Source organism: Cryphonectria parasitica, assembly GCF_011745365.1.
Source record: "Cryphonectria parasitica EP155 unplaced genomic scaffold M406scaffold_3, whole genome shotgun sequence".
Lineage (NCBI taxonomy): Eukaryota > Fungi > Ascomycota > Sordariomycetes > Diaporthales > Cryphonectriaceae > Cryphonectria > Cryphonectria parasitica.
The window spans coordinates 812451-834909 of record NW_024468911.1 but is presented as its reverse complement, the minus strand read 5'-3'; the positions used below and the strand labels follow the sequence as shown (position 1 = coordinate 834909).

Sequence of the window (22459 nt, the reverse complement as noted above, 5' to 3'; positions counted from 1 at the left end):
AACATATTAATAATGATTAACAAGGTGCCCTTCAGCATGTGGGAGAAAAATCGAGCGAAGTGACTAGGAGAGAAAGGAAAACTCTCGCACCTGATTCTCAACCACCCAGGTCTACACACCAGAAAGCTTCTACCATAAGGTGGCTACGCAATTCTGACGTGCCTCCCACCAGACCCGCCCCCCCCCCCCATTCCACTACGGCCGAGCCTTGTGCACATCTGACAGCCAATGTTATTCCTTTATCGCGACAGCCGACTAAAATGCGCTGATGGCAGCCTTGAGTTGGCTGCCTTCGGAAGTACTTCTGCTCCTTGAAAATGCACTACATACTTAAGCACTGAACGACACATGGCCGAGCAGGGACAGTCGGAAAGGGACAGGCCTGAGAGGTTCCCTTGAGCCATTGCCGATCAAAATGTGAACAAAGAAAGGGGGAAAATGGCATGTTGGGCAGACGGTTTTGGCAGCTGGACAGCTTCGTCATGGTGATGATTACCTTTTGGTGCTGACGATGCTCAGCATAGGTTCAGCCGCAGGCCAACATTCTATGGTCAGCCGCGGGCCGAGCTATGGAGAGTTGCGGCTTGCGAATCCAGCTGCCTACGTCCCATTTTTTTCTCGTAGGCTGTGTTACCTAGACTCATCCAGCATGCCAATGCCCTGTGTCCAGTGGCAGACAGTTGTCGTTCACTATTCACCCAGCGGCACACTACATTTTAAGAGATAGAGTGTCTTACGTTGACCGACGCAGTCTCGTTTCACAGGATACATTGCCAACATAGGTAAAGAGCTTCCTGATCTCGACCTTTTACTTGTCATGCCTTTAATCAACATGATGTCGTTCCTAGCAATGGTCTCGTTTCTGTTTTTCATAATCTTGATCAAGTGTTTGATAATCCCTTTCCTCTTCTCCAAGACGGAAGGATCCCGTCCTTTTGTCCCAAGATACCCTCATCTTGATCCTCTCCTCGGATTAGATCTCGTCATTCGTTCCTGGTGGGACTTCAACAACGGACGTTTATCCGAAGGCTTCAGACAAAGGCATCTTGCCTACGGGCCGACTTATGTCGCGAACACGTTTGGGGCGCCATGCATTTACACTATCGAACCCGCAAATATTCGTTGGATCACCACCGAAGGCTTTGAGCAGTTTGGGAAGGCAGGCTGGGTCAAAGAAGCCGCAAAGCACATCGGTGACGGCATCCTGATGAACGAGGGCGCGGCTTGGAAGTACTCTCGGAAAACCCTCAAGCCCATCTTCTCCAGGACAGCGGTCAACGAGCCTGCTCTCCTAGAGCCTCACGTGCAGCATCTGATCAAGAACATGCGCCGTCTGTCTGAGACGGCTGGGTCATTCGACTTTCATCACTTGGCATCCATGTTCACCCTGGATGTCGTCACTGATTTCTTGTTCGGGAAGTCTACGAGATGCCTTGGACGAGGAGCGAAGCAGACAAGCCATCAACACGGACTGCGTTTCCTTGCTCTGGTCAAGTATTTCGAGGGGCCGTCAGGGAAGTTCATAGCTATCGGCCCACTCGCCTGGCTGAGCCTCTTCACATCATACAAACGACTTATCGGCGTTGTCAACGGGATGAAGGCTTTTTTCAGGATGCAATTGGACGAAATCATTGCCGAGATGAGCAGTGGAGGGAGCAAGGGCCTGGCGGAAGGAAGAGAAATACCACCCAGCGTCTTCAGGACCATGAAAGCCGCAGGAATATCTGACAATCAGATCCAAGGAGAGTTACAGAACGTTTTCTTTGCCAGCTACGATACCACATCAACCTTTCTGGCGAATCTGATGTATATCCTTTCACAACACCCCGACACACAGCACAGACTTCGGGAGGAGATTGCTTTCCTAGGACAACGGCTTCCTACTGCCAAGGAACTATCCACTATGAAGTTCTTGCGTATGGTCATCATGGAAGGTTCGTCATGTTTCTCAACAGCATCTGGATGTTGAAGATCTGGTCCACAATGTCCTTCCCCCTCCCCCCCCCCCTCCAAATAAAAAACCCCCCTCTCTTTTCCTGGTCACTGACAAGTCTATTCGCAGCTTTACGTCTATATTCCCCCGTGAGCTCTCACTCTCGGACAGCCAAGGTTACCACAACTCTTCCAACAGGAGGAGGGTCGGATGGACGGAGTCCTATCCCAATCACGGCTGGGACGACCGTTGTCTGGAGCACGTATTCCCTAAATCGAGACCCTAGGCTTTACGGTGAAGACTGGGCAGCCTTTCGGCCCGACAGGTGGACCACGGCGTTAAAGCCAAGAGATCTCAAAGCAACATCTGGGCCTAGAGCTGATAACACAGATGGTGTTGTTGAGGTCGGCGCTACCACTGCCACATACATTGAAGAGGGCAGGAGAGACTTCTTCATGCCTTTTGGATCGGGACCCCGGGCCTGTTTGGGCCAACAGATGGTACAGACTGAGGTCATGTATGTGGTTGTGAGATTGTTGCAGGAATTCTCTCAGATCTCGATGGCTGCTGGAGAATGCAACAAGCCGTTCAAGGAGGCAAAAGCAGTATCATTCTATAGCGACGGTGGAGTTCACATCTGCATCAAATAGCCTGGCGTACCTACAAGACGAGAGGGAAACAATAGCATTCAAGTTGAACAAACAAGCATCAATGGAATGTATCCTGGTTGTCCAGACACCGCAAGGACGTCGAAGAAGGTTGTGGAACCGTGACACGGCTGACAGTAGGGAGCGGCGTATTAAGATCCAATGGTCTTCAGATATAATGCAGCACAAGATGTGCCGTGAAGCCTGCCAGCCTTGACAGGCATGTGAAACTCGCAGGACATGATGATTTGCCGAAACCTTGTCTCACCTTACACGGAAAAGGGAAAAGAAAAAAACGGGCTGGTGTTACTTCCTCACTTCCGACATCTAGATGTGATTTAACACGACACCACACACAACCGGATTGGTCACCCGATGTACTCCGTCAGGAACACGCCAACCGTTCACTCTGGTGTACAAACTACTTCTCACGTGGGTTGCATTTCCCATTGTCTTGAAATAACTGACACGGGTGCCTCGGCCAAGTCAGAATCTTTGGACTTGATCACATCTCAAAATATTACTGATCAAATTATTACTGAAACAGGACGTGAGAGATGAGGTGATCCACCAATACTTTTTTCACACAAAGACAGCCATCCCGCTCATGTTCTAGCCAAAGACAGACAGACAACGGGGCAATGCACCCAACGTTAGACGATCCAACACGGACTGCAATCAGGTTTTTCACTCGAACTATTGGGACTTTTAGGCATCGGAATGCTGACCGCTCATGTGATGCGCCCATCCGCAGTCGCCCGCCTTCCAACACGGCGTAACGCCAACAGCCGTTGGGGGTCATGCAATGGCCCAGGAAATATATCGTGTTCTCCGCCCTATCTTCTCGTCTATTGAACTTTTTGTCTTTTTCTCTGTCTTGTGTTCTCTCACTGTTCGGTGGCTTCGAGACTTTTTCCCCCTTTCAATGACGTTAATACAAACAATTTAATTCTTGCTTGTTTACTTAGTTACTTACACGAGATTTGATTTCATCAACGTGCAACCACATATCTACCTTGCCATGTCGTTACAAACTTCGCCTAATCTCTTTCCGATATCATTTGCATTCCCCAATAGTCAGTTGCGGCAGCTGGCCGATGCTAGCCTGGCGTATCTGATACCGTTTGCTAGACAGATGATCATCTCCAGCCTCTCAGGAGCTTCACGAGGAGCACTGCGACTAGAGACTCCAGATGGACAGATCCTGATGCTGGGGAACAAGAAATCTGCCAAGCCCACAACGCCAACAATAAAAATACAGAATGAAGTCTTCTGGTTGCGGGTCCTCGCTTTCGGCGACATTGGCTTCTCGCAGAGCTACATGCTTCGGGAGATTAGCACCTCAGACCTCACGTCCGTCCTAAAATTCTTCATCCACAACAAGGAGGCCATTTACAAGCCCGCGACGGTGGGGTTCTTACCCTCTCTGTTCGGGCCTATACTCAAGCGGGTGCCGTTCAGAACCCTGAATCACATCGGCACCTCGCGCCTCAACGCCGCCGCGCACTATTCACTCAGCAACGACATGTTCAAGGCCTTTCTCAGCCCTGACATGACGTACTCGGCCCCCATCTGGCTGCCGCCATCAGACCCCCTGTCCAAGACCGAGTCCCTCGAGGACGCCCAGCGCAGGAAGCTTCGGTACGCAGTCTCGGCGGCGAGAATCGTGGCGTCAGACCATGTGCTCGAGATCGGCACAGGCTGGGGCAGCTTTGCTATCACCGCAGCTCAGACGACCGGCTGCCACGTCACGACGGTGACCCCAAGCGCTGAACAGAAACGGCTTGCTGAGGAGCGTGTGCGGGCGGCAGGACTGGAGGACAAGATCTCGGTCGTGCAAGCCGATTATCGGGAGCTAGGTGGCATGGGGGCGTTTGACAAGATTGTCAGCATCGAGATGATCGAGCATGTCGGACATGACTTCCTAGACACATACTTCAGCTGCGTGGACCAGTATCTCAAGAAGGACGGTGGAATTGGATTCTTCCAGTGCATCACCATCCCGGAGGCCAGGTACGAACAATACCGGCACAGCCAGGACTTTATCAAGAAATACATATTTCCTGGTGGTCATCTGCCCACTGTTACCGCACTCGTGGACAGCATCAATCGAGGATCGATGGGCGGGCTCATCGTGGAGGAAATCAGGAACGTTGGGATGCATTACCCCAAGGCTCTGAGATGCTGGGATGCAGCATTTCAGGAGGCCTTTGACGGCAAAATTGTGCCAGCACTGAAGGAAAGTCAGCCCGAGATGACTACAGTCGACATGGAAGTATTCAGGAGAAAGTGGCATGTGAGTCCTTACCGCGAAGAGTCCGTGCAGAGATAGTGACAACGAACTGACTATTGAATGGCACACAGTATTATTTCTGTTATTGTGAGGCAGGTTTCGAGACCAAGGCGCTAGGGGATGTTGCCATTACGGTGGGCAGAGAAAATTGCCTTGCGCTTCTCCAGCCAGTCTGATCATGTGCGCTGAGTTCCAGCATAGGAGCGTTACGGTGATAGGAATGTAGGGCTAGACTAGAGGAAGAAAGAAAGGGCAGTAGGTCTCTTGATTCCGTTCTGATTACAATTTGATAGAAGAGCCATGGACTATTATGTCTTGGTTCATACGTCGCTGTTTATGCTTTCAATAGATTTCTTGATAATCTTTTAGTCACAGTCACCCAACAGGCTTTCGTTGCCTAACACTTGCATTGTCTTATATTACAGTAGAATCGATATTGCTTGTTGAGTGCGCCGGAGTGGTGATATTTTGATTAATCATGACAGAGGCAGTCATATTTGTTTCATCATTGCTTTGTGGTCACTCCTATGAAAGCTAGTCACAAAGTTATGACACATTAGAGCTACCTGATGGTATGAATCAATTTATATACTACTAGCTTACGTCACGGCCTGGCGAAGTACTCCGGATGTCATTTTGCGAGAAGAAGAAATAGCCTACAACTTACCCTAGAGTACGCTGGGACCTCTGAGGACCCGGTCACCGGCTTCCAAGCCTCCAATGCGCTGCGGAAAACAAAGAACGTTACGTTGCGTCTCACATACCGCGATAAATGCGGCACCCCCCAAGCTCTACCACCAAGGCTCCTTGGTCAACCTCTCAAACGACAAGAGGAAAGTGGCAGGAATGGGTCTTGTCGGTAGCCTTCTTCTCCGACACCTTGACAGGCGTTCCGGCGGGAACCTTCCGATTACAGGACTTCTTGCGGCAGTCTCGTTTTTTGAGGGTGGTGCAGTAGAGCTCCTCGCCACAGTTGTCGCACTTGACCTTTACGTATGCGTAGAAGCACATCTTGCTGATGGTAAATCAGCACGACGGGCTCTGGCAGTGTTTCTCTTCTCTGGATTCGTGGCCAATAGGCGTTGGTGAGTTCTATGGGCTCAAGAAAGAGTTCAATGGGGATCTTCACTTACATTTGTCTCGCACGGTTGGGTGAATGAGAGGTTATTGACGAGGAGAGTTTGGTAGAGGCAATTATGCTTCATTTTATGCAATGAGCTGTTTGCCGTTTTCTTTGTCTGCTGTTAATGTGGTTGTTTGGCAATAATCATCGCGGACTGGATCAGTATTGACCAAACATAATAAAGGGTGTTCAGTTCACATTGTGTGGTCTTTTTATTACAAAATTTACGCTGATTCAATGCATCCTATACCAAGTGAGCAGGCCCTCTAAATTGTCTGTGAGACACACCATTGCCCAGACTTCCCTTGGCCGTTTCTCTGATTGGGAGTCCGTGTCATAGGGTCAGGAAGACGCTGGTAACTGGATGACATACTAATTTACTCCATACGCCCAAAGGGTGATTATAACAGCTCTGCTGCCAATATAGATTGCCAACATGAAACGCAATTAATAGTCACTGTGTCACTTCACTATGAAAAATAGCGTTGACTTGAATCAAGTATACATCAACAAATCACAAGTGCACGTACGCAAGTGAGCAGATCAAGGATTCATCAAATCATATGGTATTCGCTTCTTTTTGAAAATGAAAAAAAAAAAACTAAAAACCATCTATGCAGATGGAGATGTCGCCGTAGCCGCCGGTGAACTAGTCGTCGGCTGCAGCAACGACATAGCCGACTGCTCCCCAAGCAGCATCCCAGCCATGCCCGCGCTCGTAAGTGTAGAGATGACGCCGGTGATGAAGGCGCTGAAAGCCACGCTGGCGATATCCTTGTTCCTGCGGGGTGCCATCTGTGTCATCAGCCCGACCTGGGTGCCTAACGACCCGAGATTCCCGAACCCGCACAGGCTGTAGGTCGCGATCAGGCGTGATCTGGGGCTCAGTGGTATATAGGCGGGGCTCGTCTGGAGTTCCTCATAGGCGATGAATTCATTCTGTGTGGCAGAAGAATGGATATGTCAGCACAACATACAATACTGATATAGCCCTCCCTTGGACTTCTTGGATGGTATAAGGAACACCATAAGGTGTGGTTGTTACTCACCCTTAGGATCTTGACAGCAATCAGGCGCGAGACAAGGACTATGTCATGGTCCCTGGGGACACCAAGGAGAAAAGCGACAGGGACCAGCGCATAGCCGAATATGATCTCCAGCGTCAGTTCCTCGATGTTGAGGTAGCTGCCAAACCAGGTGAGCAGGGCGTCGCACAAGTCCACAAGGGCGATGACCGAGCCAAGGACGGCCACCACAATGCCTGCAAGCTTGAAGCCGAGCCAGCAGCCGTTGGTGAAGGCGTGCATCCAGTTGCTGGCTTCGGCCTTGTTGTCCTCGGGCGTCAGCGTCAACTTCTCGGCGGTCAGCGTCTCTTCCGTCTCCGGATACCTGAGCTTGCTGACGACGATGGACGCAGGAATGGACATGACGCCTGTGATTATTGTCAGTAACGAAAAGAAGAAGAAGAAAAAAAGAAGGAAAAAGAAAATCCTGGTCTGGGGTGGCTGAAACCTACAGGAAGAAATCAATGCAGTCCCGTTGACGCCGAGACTGATGTACGCAACCAGCACACTGCCGGCGATGGTCGCAAATCCAGAGCACATGACCTGATGTAGCTCTGCATGGGTAAGATCATTCAGAAAGGGTCGGATGAGCATCACACTCTCTCCCTGTCCGAAGAATGGCGATGACGCTGCCACTACTGCCTCGGCGCCCGATACCTTTAAAGCCCAGTAAAAGAATGTTGCGGCTTTCGTGACGAGCCACTGCAGTGCGCCCCTGCAGGAAATCACAAATTAAGTTAGCAAGCATGGCCTTGGTTTTTGGTTTCCTTTTGAGGGGCGGGGTGAGGGGGTGGAATCGTCTTGTTTTTTTCTTCTTCTTTCTTTTTTCTTTTTTTCTTCTTCTTTCAATAGGCTCTCGCTTACCAATAAGTCAGGAGTTGGGCTATGCCCGCAAAGAAAATAATAGGCGGCACAACGCTGATCACGAACCAAGACAGCTCAGGGACAGAGCTGTCTGTCAGAAAGGCGAGCCCTTCATCTGCAAAGCCCAGCAGGTCCGATGCACGATCCGACAGAAATGTAAAAATGTTGTATCCGACGCTTGTTCGGAGGACGAAGAGGGCAACGATGTACTGGAGGTACAGGCCACACAACACGGTGTACCAGCTGATCTTCCTCCGGTTTCTGGACGTCAGCCACAGCAGGGCAAGCATGACGGCAAGGCCGGCCAGGCTGACGCCTCGGTTGACGGTCGTGTTGTCTTGGAAGTCGGGAGCAACCATCGCCACGGTTGCGATCAGCCCAATCAGGAGAATCCAACTGCCGATCAGGGTCCATTTTGGAGGCACAACATTGGCGGGCCGGGTAATGGCCCTCTCCCATAACCTCGCCAGAGGCCGCACAAGGCGCACGCTGGGGATATGCCAGAGGAGCAGTCTGCTGATGACGGCCAGCCAGACAAGAAATGGCACAATCCAGTTCTTGTCGTTTCGGTGGAGGATGAGGCCGGCGATCCACCAACTGTTAGGTAAGGTAGCCGTAGCCGCGCCCGTTAGATTTTGAATTCCTCAAGCATAGTGGCAGCGATGGGAAAGGCAGGGTGGGGACAATCCCTTACCCTGTAAAGAGTCCGCCGATGCCGAGATGGACACAGACACGGATGAGTCGTTTCCTCCGGATCTGCGTTACCGTCAAGCGATGCTCGGCACTGTCAGGTGCCGCTTGCTCCATGATGAAGGCCGCCAGATCACCGTACAGATAGCCTCATGGTTTGGAAGGGGGGGGGGGGGGGGAGGGGAAGAGATATTCGTAGGAATTGGGTTCAGAGCGAGGACAAGACGTTAACAATGTCTTTATTCAATTCGTCTCCCTCGTCCAGGTGGGTCGGGGGCTCCCCTGCGTAGCTGCGTCTCAGCGGGATCCTTGGCAAAGACGCGTGGACCTCTCTCCATACAAGGTACGACGACGGGGCCTGTTGGTCTTGCAGCCCCCCTGAAGCAGCATTGGCTTCTTATGCTTTCCTATTTATGTACGCTTGCATGTACCGCAGGACATGGTTAAGACATCATTCCTTCCGGCTACTTCCAGATCAGTCAAGGGTGTGGTACTCGGGCCCCTCTGTACGACCCAGGCCTATAAGTTTCGCGTCATATGCAGTAGGATTAGACTTATAGCAGCAACCAGGCTTTGCGCAAGATCTTCCAGAATAGATACACATCAGAGGAGCAAGTGTCGCCACAATCTCAACCAAGCGAGATAGCTTGATAGTGTTCGAAGGCTCCGTATTGGCAGTGATCCCGGTGCATGTTACCGTATGAGGCAGTCATGCAGCATCCAGATGCCTGCACACCACACTCTCTCCCTACTCTCTGCAGCGGCTGCAGGCTCTCTCTCTCTCTTCTCACTTTTCAACGCACACCCCCCCCCCCCGGGGGGTTCCCCTTCTCCACTGTGACGGTGAAGTTGCAGTGGACGTGCTTGCTGGCGTGCTGGCCACACGGCGATTAAGCTCTGCGCGGAGGGGCGCGTGGCGTTTCCGCTCACCACCCGTTCTGCAGGATCAAGCACTAATCAAATTAGGCTTCAGCTGCAACTCCGGCAGATGAGCTTGGTGCTGTGATCGGCCATTCGGGCCTTTCTCCAAATTTTTGATGCTGTCGAAATATCAGAAAACTGACAAATGCACTGTCATGCACCGCGCGCGAGTGTGGGACAAAGGACAGCGCAAAAGAACGCCAGAGTTTGTTTTTGAGACGTGTCGGTTTATTTCTGTCGAGATAACAATCGCTTTTTGTTCTTTCTTCTTCTTTTTCCTTCTCCCTTTATTTTCAACTCCGTCTGGGATGCACTTGTGTTGTCGCACACCGGTTTCCTCCATGTGTGTGAGGCGACGAGACTTCAAACCAATCCGTCCCACAACACGTCTTTTTGAGGCGCTGCGTATCCCCTCACCAGCGGCCGGCGTCGCCTTCCATGTCGTGCTTGTACTGTACATTATTACATGTGGGGCTTGCAGGGTGGCCACACGTAAAGGAGGAAGAGAAAGAAAGAAAGAAGACGAAGGGAGGAAATTGAAGGTTGTGATGGATGAGCTGCCGCGTCGGGTCAAATCAGGCCCCAACTAGCCTTGGCAGATCGCTGTTGGTCTGGATGAGTGGCGGCGCCGCATAAGAGAACCGTTCAGGCGAGACACAATATGACGGCCTCGAGAGCTCTCTTGGTCTGGTCGACATTGTAGACCTGGACGGAGTCAACACCAGCAGTGTCCTTGACGGGGGCGTCATTGCCGCCGGGGTAGAGGGCGTCGCCAAAGAAGAGCATATCCGCCTTGGGGATGCCCGAGATCTCAGAGAGACGCTCGATGCCGTAGGCCTTGTCGACACCAGCGCGAGTGATATCTATCGAGGTGGCGCCGCCGATGCGGACCGAAACATGCGGCAGGATAGGCTGCAAGTCGGCCTGGATGCGTCGACGCTTCTCCTGCTTGGGGTCCCAGGCCTCCTTTGGGTGCAGCGGGGCCTGCTGGCCCAGGGCAGAGAAGGTGATCTGGCTGCCGCGGTCCTCGATCTGCTCGCCCCAGACCTCTGTGGGCGTAAAGCCCAGGCGGTCTATGGATGCACGGAGCTCCTTGATGATGTGGGCGCGCTCGTCGTCCGTGAAGAGGTCCGCGTACTTGCGGGACCAGGCTGCGCCCTCGAAGCGGTATAGCTTGGTGCCTGTAGTCGGCATGAGCCAGAAACGAGAACGGTCGGTGTCCTCGGGAAGGCGGCTGGCGACCTGCTTCTCGAACTGAGGCCAATCTCCGCCAGAGATGACACAGATGTCGGCGACGTGGCTGAGCCGAGCAAGGATGGAGGCCATTTCGGAGTCGACAGCTTGTTTACTCTCCGCCAGCGTGCCGTCCAGGTCAAAGGCGATGAGACGCTTCATGATGTTGAAAGACAGAGAGAGAGAGACGCTTAATTTTTTTAACTTTTTTTTTTCTTTTACTTCTGTAAGAAGTTGGAGAGGTTGTGGTTGTGTGGTGTCGTAAGTAGGTGCTGACTGAGACGGCAAGAGGAGGAGTTGCAACTCCCCAGGGAACAGGACAACAAGGCGTTCGTCATTCATTGGCAATGAATCCCTGCTCATAGGGTTAGGACGTTGTTACCTTACCCCCGGCCTTGGGGGGGGGCCCCACCTTCCCTCCTAGATACCTGCCCTAACCCCCTAAATCATCTCAAGAACCCCAGACCGAACTCAGCTCATGATTTCATCTTTGTCATGTTGCACAAATCTGTACCAAACTAAGTAATCAATTTGACTTTGTACAACTGCACAACAGAGAAACGACGACGTCAACAACCACGTAAATGTCAAGCAGCAACAACAATAACACCAATAACGAATCCACTCCTCTTTTAGCCCAGCGCACTCCCCAGAGAGACAGAATGAGCAACACTTCTGCTACCTGGTGGCGTGTCGGTGCCGTCTATGGCGCTGCAGCGGTTTGCCTGGGAGCCTTTGGTGCTCATGGCCTGAAGCAGCGCATCAACGACCCTGCAAAGCTCGCAAGCTGGGCGACAGCAGCTCATTACCAGGTACATACTCACTTACGCATTTCCAGTTACCTCACTCTCTCTCTCTCCCCCTCTCCCCCTCTCTCCCTCTCTCTCCTCCTTCTCCGTCTCAGAAAGTCGACCTCTGTCCATGGCTGACAACGCCCTCCCCCCAACAGCTCATTCACTCCGTTGCTGTTCTGGTCGCTCGCGACAACCCACTCGCCGCAGGACTCTTCACAGCTGGCATGACCATGTTCAGTGGAAGCATCTATGCCCTCATTCTAGATCCGGCCCGCTTCAAAGTACTGGGACCAGTCACCCCCCTCGGTGGCCTCTGCCTGATTGGCGGCTGGCTCTCTCTTGCTTGGGGCAAGGCTCCTCCATCAATTGGTGGCGAGCTAAGGCTGTAAAACCCAGGAAATTATGCCCATCTCAAGCCACATATATCTCATCGCTTGACGTCGAAGGAGGATCCAACTAGAGATGGAATTGGAGAAATGGATTGGGCGCAAGACAGTGTAACCGCTTCTCCATCCTGCAAGAATGAGCGCTCACACAGCACAAGCATAACAATTCTAAGCTAGCATTTCTTAGGCCGGGCACACCCCGCCCGCTCAACGGCTTCATCCCGAGACAGAGAAGCAAAGAGACACAGCAAGAAAAGAAAGAAACAAAATACGTCACATGATCATCGTCTCGCCACTTCTATGCTGTACACAATCGGAACAAGGTGGGCCTCTATTCACGGATTTATGGGTCTAACAAGACTTGCCACTTATGTGGGCGAGATCCTGTGGCCAAACCACCAACCAACGGGTTTCCAAAACGCCAGAGGAATGCCATTGCCACACAGAAAACCACATCGTATCATGATCATCATGAACATCATCATCACTCCTCACGCCGATGACCTGCTGAACATGCCTCTCACCCACCGGTTCGCCTTAGTAAAGCCCAGATATACCCCAACGACACCCCAAAAGCCCAAAATCACGCCCAGGGCTCCTACCAGGCGGGAGTTGACCAAGGTCTCACGAAAGGCGCCACTCAGCATCAACCAGCCGAAGACAGGCACGGCAGATATACCTCCGTGCGGTTCTTTTGTGTCTCCCTGCAGCTGCATCTCAGCCAAGACCGCCTCCCGCTGCTCGATCTCATCCAGCATCTTCCATGCCACCTTGTTGTTGATCTTGTCCCACGTCGCCTCACGGGCTTGCCGGAGGGCATCTCTGCCGAATCTGGCTCTCATGTTCTCGTCATTGGCCAGCAGGATCACTCTGTCCACAAAGGCAGACAGGTCGTCCGGCGGCGTGAGAAAGCCGCTGTACCCGTCTTGGACGGTGTTGCTCGGGCCTCCCATGTCTCGTGCCACGACAGGCACACCCGAGGCAAACGACTCCAGCACCACGAGGCCAAATGTCTCGGAGATGGAGCAGTGCAGGAAAAGGTCCGCGCTGGCATACGCCTCAGCAAGCTCCTCCCCCACCCTGAAGCCTGCGAAGATCACCTTGCCTTGTCCCTCGAGATCGGCAAAGAGCCCCTTGATCTCCGTCTCGACCTCTGCCTGACGGTTTCCCCCCACGATGTACAACTTGAACTTCAGCCCGCGGAGGTTTAGCTCCTTGGCCACCATGGCCAGAAAGTCGAAGCTCTTCTCTGCCGCCAGGCGTGCGACGCAGATCAGGATGATCTCCCCGTCCGGTGCGATATGGTCTCGAAGTGACTGGTTCCTCCTGTCAGGTTTAAATAGCTCTGTGTCGACCCCTCGAGTGAGGATCTCCATCTTGTCACCCGGGACGTGGTGCCGTTCCAGATAACGCCTCACATAGGTGCTAGGATAGAAGATAGTCTTGACGCTCTCATGCCGGAATAGGAAGCTCTGGACCGACGCGAAGGCGTAGTCGGCGATGCCGCCAAGAGGGAAGGGAAACAACGTCTTGCAGTACCCAGCAAGGTCGGTCTGGAAGTTACAGAGGACAGGGATTTGCTCTCGCTCTGGCCTCTGGCGCAGCTGAAACATGACCTGGAAGCCCAGGCTGGCGGGGGAGGCGAGGTAGATGAGATCCGGGGGCCCGCCAAACGTGCGGCTGTAGAGAGCCGACAGCCTGACGAGGTACACGATGCTCAGTTCGGGGTTGAAGGGCACAGGATATCCGTGCAGACGGACCTCAATGTTCTTCTTGGTGGTGGTGGTGGTTGTGATGCTCCCAGTCGAGGCCGTGCTACTCGACCTCACAGCAGGTGCCAGCGTGGGGACAAAAGTGTTGAGTTTGGTCGGGTTGTGAGGCGCAACGACGGCGACGTGGCACCCGTTGGCGCGCAGGTGGTTGACCAGCATCAGAGTGGTCCTGCTGACGCCGTTGACTGGACCGAAAGACTCGGTGCACAGTAACACCCGCCTGCCCTTGAGGCCCTCGGGGAACACTGCTAGATCATGCTGGCCATCTGCCGGTGGTGATGAGCCCACTGCCGCCATCCTCCTGTAGGGCGCCTGCACTGTACGACTCAATGAGCGGCCAGTGTATTATCTTCCTAGTAGTACCAAGGCAGCTGTCCGATGTTATTAGTCTCAACTGCGTACTGCTATGAGAAAGCAGAAAGACTATTTATTTACCTGCACTTGTGCTTCTCGGTGTGGGCTCCAAAGATATAAACAAATATCAATGAGTTCTGGGTTTACTTGGCTACAACGACTCGGGAAGGAGACGGTGCATGAAACTTGGTGTATAAAAGCAATTACTTGACAAGTTCTAGGCGTCTCGCGACTACTTAATACCAAGTATAAGTACTTAGTCAAGAGGCATTTCGAAGCTAGGGCAGGGTCGACCGATGTTGATCATATGCCCGCATCCATCGACTGCGTCGGCAAAGTGCAGACGAAACAACGCCAGGGTTCGGTCATCCGCGTCTCTAAGAGTTTTTCGCGTCGTGACCCGCTTCTGTTCCCCAAGGGTTGTGCCGTAGTTTTGTGGACTACGACGCCAAATAGGGTTTCTTTGACTGCCTTGTGTCCCTTTCCTTACGTCCGTCATCTTCACTAGGATAATAAATCTTTCATTGCATCTAAAGACACTAGGTTCTCGAAAATATTTGACAATCATTAGTCCTCGTCTTTTCTACGGGACAAATCAGATGGATGACCTAATCACTCTAACTGATAACGACTTACACGACAGCAGCCAATCAGAGGCGGGAACAGAAGCACAAGGCACGCATCCACCCAATGATCGAAGCCCGCCCGAGCATGACCGATAAGCACGTGGGTTAATTGGCAGCTTGCCTCTATCGACTCTCTTCCCTATCAAATCATTCTCTCTCCCCATGACTCTAAGCTTTGTCTCGGGCATTGACATGCTTGCGGAAGCCCAGACTGCATCGTCTGAAGATGACCTCCTCCTCTTCTGATCACGCTACCTCGTTCATCGGCGCATGAATAAAACCAGTAACGCCTTGAGTCCAACCCTCGTGGCCCTTCTGATTGGACAGCAGCAGTGTGTAGTCACAAGTGACCTCGAATATCTCAAAAGATGGACAATGTTTTTATGCTACTAATCCCCCTCTCTCGTGTCTAGACTGAGCACCGGGCCCACGTGAATGCAACAGGTTCCTATCTCCTTAATTTGCCGATCAAGGTCGACACCTGCCATCGAGTCGCGAGCGGCGATTTTTATATCGAGCCCGGCCCATGATGACCGGAAAGAGGACCTCGTGTGTCGTGACTCTCTGCTATGGGGGAATTAAAGGGGCGCTTTATGCGGACCTCGGCCAGACTTATCATGGGCTGCGATAATTAGTATAGAGTGGCAAGGCTACTTCCTGTGGTTATATTGCTGTGTGATCCTATTTTCCCACAAGATTGGACTTACTCAAGCAGATTTCTCATGACTGCTGCTACATTGTTCGACCTAAAAAGTTGCGATAACGACTGTTGTCACATGCTACAATAAGGACTCGCCCATCATTGCACGTGTGAGCCGCCGTCCCTCGGAGAATAAGACGTCTACCCACATTGTAAACACGCGTGTGACCGAACCAACACACGTGTGCCCATCCTACAATCCTCTTTTCGTTCACAAAGAAATATTTCCCTTGTCATCCAGAAAGAGGTCTGCTGCAGCACCTGAGCCATATTCTCCTCGAAGCTGCTTATGATAAATCACTGTTACCTGACGAACTTTGAGCCGCAATACCAAACCAATCCCCTCCCATCATGAACATCCTATCATCACCCTCAACGAATGGCTGCGAGGACAGCACCGCTATGGATGACTCCACAGCCCCGACTACGCCAGAGGGGAGCTACATGTCCAGCCCCTTATTGAGGCCACAGATTCTGGAATCTATGGCGATGTGCATGGCACAAGACAGACCTATCCGCAATATCTGCTGCGTCGGCGCAGGATACGTCGGTAAGAAACAAACTTAAATACCATTCTGTGAAAGAGAGCCTCCCCCCAAGAAATGAAAAGTCCTGCGTACTGAAGAAGCCCCGTGTTAGGAGGTCCAACGGCGGCGGTCATCGCCTTCAACAACCCAAACATCCAGGTGACCGTGGTAGATCTCAATGCAACCCGGATTCGCCGCTGGAACAGTCGCCATCCTCCCATCTTTGAACCTGGTTTGGCAAACATTGTGCGCGTTGCCCGAGACGGGACTCGGGATGTCGTTCTCAGCAACGAGCCAGCCGCACAGACATGTTCCCTCTCACAAGCGGGGAATAGCGAGATAATACTTCCAGACGCTGCCGCCCACTCGAAGCCTCCTGGCCAAGCAGCCGCCGCCAACCAGCAGATTACTGTGCCTTCCAGACAGCCCAACCTTTTCTTCAGTACGCAGGTCGACAAGTGCATCTCCGAAGCGGACATTGTCCTCATTGCCGTCAACACGCCGACCAAGACGAGGGGCGCCGGCAAAGGATGCGCGACCGACATGGCGGCCTTCGAGGCTGTCACAGCCGACGTAGCTCGACACGCAAGACCTGGCGCCATCATCGTCGAGAAGAGCACGGTGCCGTGTCGTACTGCGCAGATGGTTCAACAAACGGTAAATTCTTGACCTCTCCTCAGCCGTGTTCAGTCTACTCTTTTGGTTTTCTTATTATTCGTTTTCATGGGCAAATAATTTGGCTGACTGGCTCTCCTTCTTAAAAAAGATGGCCATTCACCGTCCCGGCGTTCATTTTGAAATCCTATCCAACCCAGAATTCCTAGCAGCCGGCACAGCCGTCCACGATCTCCTCTACCCAGATCGAGTGCTCATCGGCTGCTCCCCTACCTCAGCCGGCCGCAGAGCCGCCGCGGCGCTCGCATCCGTCTACGGCGCCTGGGTGGCGCGGGAGCGCATCCTCACCACCAACGTGTGGTCCTCGGAGCTCGCCAAGCTGGTGGCCAACTCGATGCTGGCCCAGCGGATCTCGTCCATCAACTCGATCGCGGCCGTGTGCGAGGAGACGGGCGCCAACGTCGACGAGGTGGCGGCGGCGATCGGCGCGGACCCGCGCATCGGAGACAAGTTTCTCAAGGCCGGCATTGGCTTTGGCGGGTCGTGCTTCAAGAAGGACGTCTTGTCGCTCGTGTACCTGGCGCAGAGCCTCGGTCTGGACGAGGTGGCGGCGTACTGGCGACAGGTCCACTCGATGAACGAGTACAGCCGGAATCGGTTCGCCGCACGGGTGGTGCGGTGTCTGAATAACACGCTGGCGGGGAAGAAAGTGACTGTCTTGGGGTATGCGTTCAAGAAGAACACTAATGACACGCGCGAGTCACCTGCGCTGGAGATCATCCGGACGTTGTTGGAGGAGGGACCCAGGGAGGTGGCTATTTTCGATCCGTGCTGCCATCCCGGGATGGTTCGTGAGGAAGTCAAGAGGCTCTTGGGAGAAGACCTGGCTTTCAAGATTCTCAAAGAGGAGGGTGGGCCCTTGGTTGTGTATGAGAACGCGTATGAGGCGTGCGCTGGCTCCAATGCCGTTCTGATCACCACCGACTTTGATGAGTTCAGGAACAACAGCAGCAGCCAGCAAAAGAAGCACCTACACGGCATCAACACAGGCAGCATTAGCCCTGATGGTGTAGCATCAGCTGGAAAGAAACTAGGGAGGGTTGTCTCACTCGACCTCAGACCTTTCGAGTCCGTTGAGTCCTCGGAGTTGGACCTCTTGTCTCTTCACAAGCATCTCACCGAGCAGGCATCTTCCAAATTCCCGTCACTCGGTTCCGGCTTCACAGAATCAATGGATCCTCTGAAAAGATTCAATGCTGAGCCGCCATGCGATGTCGACTGCCCAGATTGCAGCCTTCAGAATAGTGGCTATGCTCCACACGAGGAGTACAAAACCAAAGACAAGATAGACTGGGCCAAGATCAGCTACCACATGAGCAAGCCGAGATGGCTATTTGACGGAAAAGGAGTGCTTGAAGACATCAAGGAGATGGAGCTGCTTGGTTTCTGTGTCAAGAGCGTTGGCCGATGAGTGCTAGTTTCTAGTATGGGTAAATTTGAGTTGGACAGCAATGAGAACTGATAAATACATTAGTACTGTATGTAGAGGCAGATAACATAGAATAGATTGAAATTGTACTATAGATTAGTATCAGTGTTTTGCACTTCCTGAGCACTGGTTTATACTGGGACATCATAGCGAATCATTTCATGAGTGCCCTTCAATGTACCTGGTATTGATCACTATGAATATGGTCGTTATGATTAGCATTACCATGGATGGTTTGTGTGTGCAACTACCATGCTCAAACATTCTCATTGTACACATTATGGTCACTGCGCAGCAATCGAAACCTTTGATCATGCCATCTTGTAAGATGTAGTAATCCCATTCAAACAAACTCTGTGCAAAGGTCTCTGTCTAGGTCGACATAGAGTTTCTATGTAACTGTCATTTCCCCCCTTTCCTTTGTTTTCTCCGTTCCAGATGACGTAAAGAGCTCAAGACCTTCTCCCACGCATGATAATACACCTTTGAGTTCCCCCTGCCCTCAAAAGTCATTCCAATCGAACCCGCCTGCAAAACCGTTATCCTGGTCCGACCACCTCTGCAGCGCCTCTCCATAAGAAGGATCCCACACTCCCGGGAGCTCATTGAAATCACCAAGATCCTCCATCTCTTGACTGTGCTGGGTCGCTTGGTGCTGTTCAGGCTGCGAGCCGTTGTCGCTTGGTGTCGTTTGAAGCTCACCACTTCCGACCGGGCTCTGCTGAGTGCTCTGTTCTCTCTGGATGTCGGTGTAAGGATCCTGCACAGGGGCCACGCCAGACTCTGTGTTGACCAGCCACTGGCGGACATCACCAAGGCTTTCTGGGGAAGAATCGAGCTGGTGGCCTTGCTGAGCATCTGACGATGGTTGGGTGTCTTCAGAGGGTCCAGAAGTGGCGTCTCCGACCCCGCCAGGTGCTGCAGGATATTGCTGCTGGTTGGTGACGGAAGGATAGTGGGCGCCAGTGGTTACGTTCTGAGCAACAGTGGGGGAGAACTCTTGTTGGAAGGCCTGCTGCGGATTGGGATAGAATGCAGGCTGGCCTGTTGCGTCCCCCGCCTCGTTCTGTCCCAGTTGGCCATCCTCACTCTCGGACTGGAACGTGTCCACAGGCGAAGAGTAGCTGTTGCCACACGAGCCTCCGGTCTGCGTCTCGCCTTGATATGTGCTCGCGTTCTCGTCCTCATCCAGCGTGTCGATTTCTCCCGCATGCACAGCTGTGTTATCCAAGGTCGGGCCTCCAACCTGCATCTCGCCCTGATATGTTCCCTCATCCTCATCCTCGTCCTCGTCCAGTGTATCGAGTCCTCCGCCATGCACCTCTGCGTTCTCCACGGTCGAGTACACCCCCTGTGGCTTGCGTTGCACGGAAGGAATCATCGCTAGCTGATTGTTGAGCAGGCCTCTAAGCTGACTGTGGAACTGGGGGTTGGGCTGGCCATTATCGTATTGTGTGCGGGGCCAGTCCGTTTGCCCGGAGCCGGGGTGAGGCTCAAGACTGTGATGAGTGCCGTAGACGTCATGCCACGTCCGGTTTGCTGGCTGCATCACAGAAGCGTTCGCGGCGCTGTAGTGACCCATCTGAGTGTTGATAATTGCTGGGATTGGGGCCATCTCAGGGGCCTTCTCTGTCCTCACTCGCTTCCTAGCCCTACCCTCGGCATCGTCCATCTGCTCGCTGTGGTGGTCCACCTGTGAGTCCTGTGGTGTTGGACTGTTCTGATCAGTCGTATGGCCAGTCTGGGAACTGCGTTTACCAGAGCGAGCTCGCTTCCCGCTCCTGTGTTGTTTGGCAAAGTCAAGGTCCAGCTTACGCTTTGCGTTGGACACCGTGTTCGACTTCTTGCGTCCCAGCTCAGCACGCGGGTTCAGGGCCAACCGCTTCGCAAAGACATAGTCAAATAGGCTGGAGACGGCCGTCTTGCGGTTGTGAAGGACGTCCTTGACCATCTCGAAGCGCTCATGGAAAGTGTCGTACCTCTCCAGCTCCCACTCTTTTCCCCATCGGGGCATCGATAGCTTGCCGCGGTGGACATCTCTCGTCTCGAAGAGGAGGGACCAGGCCATGAGGCTGAACTCGACAGGGCTGAGTTTCTTGATGCGGGCGACAGCGACTTTGGAGGAATTGTCTTCACAGTCTAGGTTGGTCATCGCTGTGACAAGCTCTCGGGCAAGGCGTTGTTGGTCCTCAGGGTCCTCAGGAAAGTCGTCATTGAGGGTAATCCGGGTATTGTTCTTGTCGCACAGACTCAAGTATGCATCCATCTTGACACGAAAGTCCCCTTCATTGTAGATGTATGGTTGGGTCATGGAGCCTGGCTCTGGGAAAGGCTCTTGAAGGAGATGCTTGATAGCGTTTGTCAACCAGTTGAAGTTAATCCCAACTTTTGAGAGGGTTTGTTGATGCTGCTCATGGCCCGTAGGTGTGTTGACAGCTTCTTGTTGCTGGGAGTAGGCTGAAGACCCCGGGCTCTCTGAGTTTGATACACTCATTGTCATTGAAGTTGTTGGGAGTGGTGGTTGTCTGGTGTCAAAACTTGAGAGAAGTGCTTTTGTTGCTACCTTAGCACGGTAGTAGGGTGATAATGCTGGGTAGTCTTCCTCAAATTGTATCGAAGTGTGGTGATGGGTTGGCCGGTCTTCATCCATGCCAGGATATCAGCTCAAGACTTGCAGTGTGTTGAGGTGGAAGAAACGTCTCGTAATTAGAACAAAACCTGAATGAGTTTATATACCACGTGTGCCAGTGAAGCACCATCACATGGGAGAACAGTGTGTGAATAAAAATAAATTACAATTAACATAAGCATATGGGGAAAATCAAGTCAAGTGTTCTGCTCTTTACTTTGACTGGCGCCATTCACTTCTACTGTGGAAATGCCATATTTGCTATAGTTTGGCATTCACTGGTGAGAGGTTTAGCACTGGAATGGAGTGCTGGCTCATTTACTCAATTTACAGGCAGACTGTAAATGTGTTGATGTGCCCAACATTGAAGCAAGTGTGAAGCCTTGTTGTGAACTTGGTTTTCAGATATATTCGAACAATTTTTGAACAATGCAAGATTAGCGTATCAGTAAATTGGTAAAAAGTGACGCTTTTCTTAGGGGCTCCAGCAGTAACAACACTCAAAGCAGATTTTGGTTCACTACTCAATAGACCTTGCGGAGCGCATCGATCTGATATCATGGGAATATTTCCTCTCTGGGGTCTCGCATATTTATGTCAATCAACGAAAGACTTGGGATGTAATTATTGCAACTCTACTCAAGAAGGATTCAGAATCTCTATATCATCTCAAGAATCGTATAGTGAGATAGTGCAGCATAGATGCTCATTAGTGGCATAGCTTCTGAGTGGTTGACCATCTTGTTCAGTGAGAACGTTGCGCCAGGTATATTAATTGGATCGCATTGCCCTGCCAGTTGGTTGTTAATATGATTCTTAGAGACTAGCTACTTTTCATTATCGGAGGACACTCTTCGAGGATTAGCTTTGAGGATGGCCTGTTCTTTGGCACTAGAGCACACTGAGAAGATGCACATATCAGTTCAACATCACCACAGCACTCGAGAACGAAGATGAGCTACTTCGGATGTAGGAATGTGTAAATGTTAATCAACTCGACAATGGCTATGTTCCCATATGAACTGCCTCACAATGGACATTTGTCTCAACGCCTAGGCAATACTGTGTAGCCTGTACCTAAAACCAACGCCGCTGTAATGTTGCCTCCTTTTGCCCGTGCATTTCGTTTGATTGTGCCCATGCGTCCGTTCGCCCAGGAACAATTCCCGTGAGCGCTTTGTCCTCAGTTGCAAGAAGCTGTTCCTCACAGTTGCCTTCGCTGAGCCTCGTATGTCGCCATCGCATTTTGCAAGTCTTCCAGACTTGACTTCTCGCCATACGCATCCATCAGCATCGCGTCGGTCCTTCGTCGCTGGGCCTGCTGCCTCTCGAAGTCGGCCGACCGTGCAGAGTACTTCTCGATCTGCCTACGCCTGTAGGCCGAGACCCCATACCCTGCAAACACGCACATTAATTCCTGTACAAACAACCATGTTATTTTTCTCTTGCTCTGATACCGATTGGGAACGAACCTATGCTAACCAGTGCGAATATTGTCGGCACCCTGGGAACAAAAGAATATTAGCTTGCCGCCTCAACCGCCCTTTTTCTTTTTGTTCCTCTTTTTTTTCTTTTTTTTTCTTCTCCTTTTTGTTTGTTTGTTTGTGACGTACCATCTAATGTTTCCCAGACCCCGACGAGCTGAGAACACTGGCGAAGACATGGGAGGAATGGGTGGGTAGACTCTGGTTGTCGTCGTGATCATGCGTTTTGCCCCCGTGCTCATCATCATTGCTGCGTTGTTCGATATGTGCGATGACTTGTTCGAGGTGTTATAGGCGGGTTGAAAAGTGGGACTG

General features: G+C 52.1%; 9 protein-coding genes across 9 annotated transcripts; 4 read left to right on the top strand and 5 right to left on the bottom strand.

The window, feature by feature from the left end:
* Positions 1-850: 850 nt before the first annotated feature.
* On the top strand, positions 851-2583 carry M406DRAFT_254007 (cytochrome P450; the record flags this gene model as incomplete). The annotated part of the gene is made up of 3 exons (XM_040916933.1): positions 851-1934; positions 2063-2270; positions 2376-2583. 3 exons carry the CDS (start codon positions 851-853, stop codon positions 2581-2583), a joined length of 1500 nt encoding a protein of 499 aa, XP_040777816.1.
* A 1204-nt stretch (positions 2584-3787) lies between these two features.
* Positions 3788-5049, top strand: M406DRAFT_253834 (cyclopropane-fatty-acyl-phospholipid synthase; the record flags this gene model as incomplete). Its single annotated transcript, XM_040916925.1, has 2 exons — positions 3788-4876; positions 4945-5049. The coding sequence occupies 2 exons, from the start codon at positions 3788-3790 to the stop codon at positions 5047-5049; spliced, it is 1194 nt and encodes a 397-aa protein (XP_040777815.1).
* Positions 5050-6608: 1559 nt separating this feature from the next.
* Positions 6609-8731, bottom strand: M406DRAFT_327969 (uncharacterized protein; the record flags this gene model as incomplete). The annotated part of the gene is made up of 5 exons (XM_040920273.1): positions 6609-6935; positions 7046-7428; positions 7513-7775; positions 7925-8521; positions 8619-8731. 5 exons carry the CDS (start codon positions 8729-8731, stop codon positions 6609-6611), a joined length of 1683 nt encoding a protein of 560 aa, XP_040777814.1.
* Positions 8732-10180: 1449 nt separating this feature from the next.
* On the bottom strand, positions 10181-10930 carry M406DRAFT_69033 (uncharacterized protein; the record flags this gene model as incomplete). The annotated part of the gene is made up of 1 exon (XM_040925220.1): positions 10181-10930. The coding sequence occupies one exon, from the start codon at positions 10928-10930 to the stop codon at positions 10181-10183; it is 750 nt and encodes a 249-aa protein (XP_040777813.1).
* A 518-nt stretch (positions 10931-11448) lies between these two features.
* Positions 11449-11903, top strand: M406DRAFT_20331 (uncharacterized protein; the record flags this gene model as incomplete). Its single annotated transcript, XM_040915456.1, has 2 exons — positions 11449-11580; positions 11718-11903. Coding segments are annotated over 2 exons (318 nt in total), but the record flags the coding sequence as incomplete, so codon positions are not given.
* Positions 11904-12439: 536 nt separating this feature from the next.
* On the bottom strand, positions 12440-14017 carry M406DRAFT_69032 (family 4 glycosyltransferase; the record flags this gene model as incomplete). Its single annotated transcript, XM_040925219.1, has 1 exon — positions 12440-14017. The coding sequence occupies one exon, from the start codon at positions 14015-14017 to the stop codon at positions 12440-12442; it is 1578 nt and encodes a 525-aa protein (XP_040777811.1).
* A 1658-nt stretch (positions 14018-15675) lies between these two features.
* M406DRAFT_345188 (UDP-glucose 6-dehydrogenase) lies at positions 15676-18135 on the top strand. Its single transcript, XM_040922048.1, has 3 exons — positions 15676-15950; positions 16040-16584; positions 16694-18135. Exons 1-3 carry the CDS (start codon positions 15752-15754, stop codon positions 18011-18013), a joined length of 2064 nt encoding a protein of 687 aa, XP_040777810.1. The 5' UTR covers positions 15676-15751; the 3' UTR covers positions 18014-18135.
* Positions 18136-18533: 398 nt separating this feature from the next.
* Positions 18534-20525, bottom strand: M406DRAFT_69030 (uncharacterized protein; the record flags this gene model as incomplete). Its single annotated transcript, XM_040925218.1, has 1 exon — positions 18534-20525. One exon carries the CDS (start codon positions 20523-20525, stop codon positions 18534-18536), a length of 1992 nt encoding a protein of 663 aa, XP_040777809.1.
* A 1104-nt stretch (positions 20526-21629) lies between these two features.
* Positions 21630-22164, bottom strand: M406DRAFT_321384 (uncharacterized protein). The gene is made up of 2 exons (XM_040919498.1): positions 22143-22164; positions 21630-22077 (listed from the first exon to the last, which is right to left on the bottom strand). Exon 2 carries the CDS (start codon positions 22069-22071, stop codon positions 21865-21867), a length of 207 nt encoding a protein of 68 aa, XP_040777808.1. The 5' UTR covers positions 22072-22077; positions 22143-22164; the 3' UTR covers positions 21630-21864.
* Between the last annotated feature and the right edge of the window lie 295 nt (positions 22165-22459).

Coding starts and splice junctions, on each gene's coding strand:
- M406DRAFT_345188 (XM_040922048.1), top strand. CDS start 15,752: ATGAACATCCTATCATCACCCTCAACGAATGGCTGCGAGGACAGCACC. Junction 15,951..16,039: donor CGTCGGCGCAGGATACGTCG/GTAAGAAACAAA, acceptor GCCCCGTGTTAG/GAGGTCCAACGGCGGCGGTC. Junction 16,585..16,693: donor CGCAGATGGTTCAACAAACG/GTAAATTCTTGA, acceptor TTCTTAAAAAAG/ATGGCCATTCACCGTCCCGG.
- M406DRAFT_321384 (XM_040919498.1), bottom strand. CDS start 22,071: ATGTGCGTGTTTGCAGGGTATGGGGTCTCGGCCTACAGGCGTAGGCAG.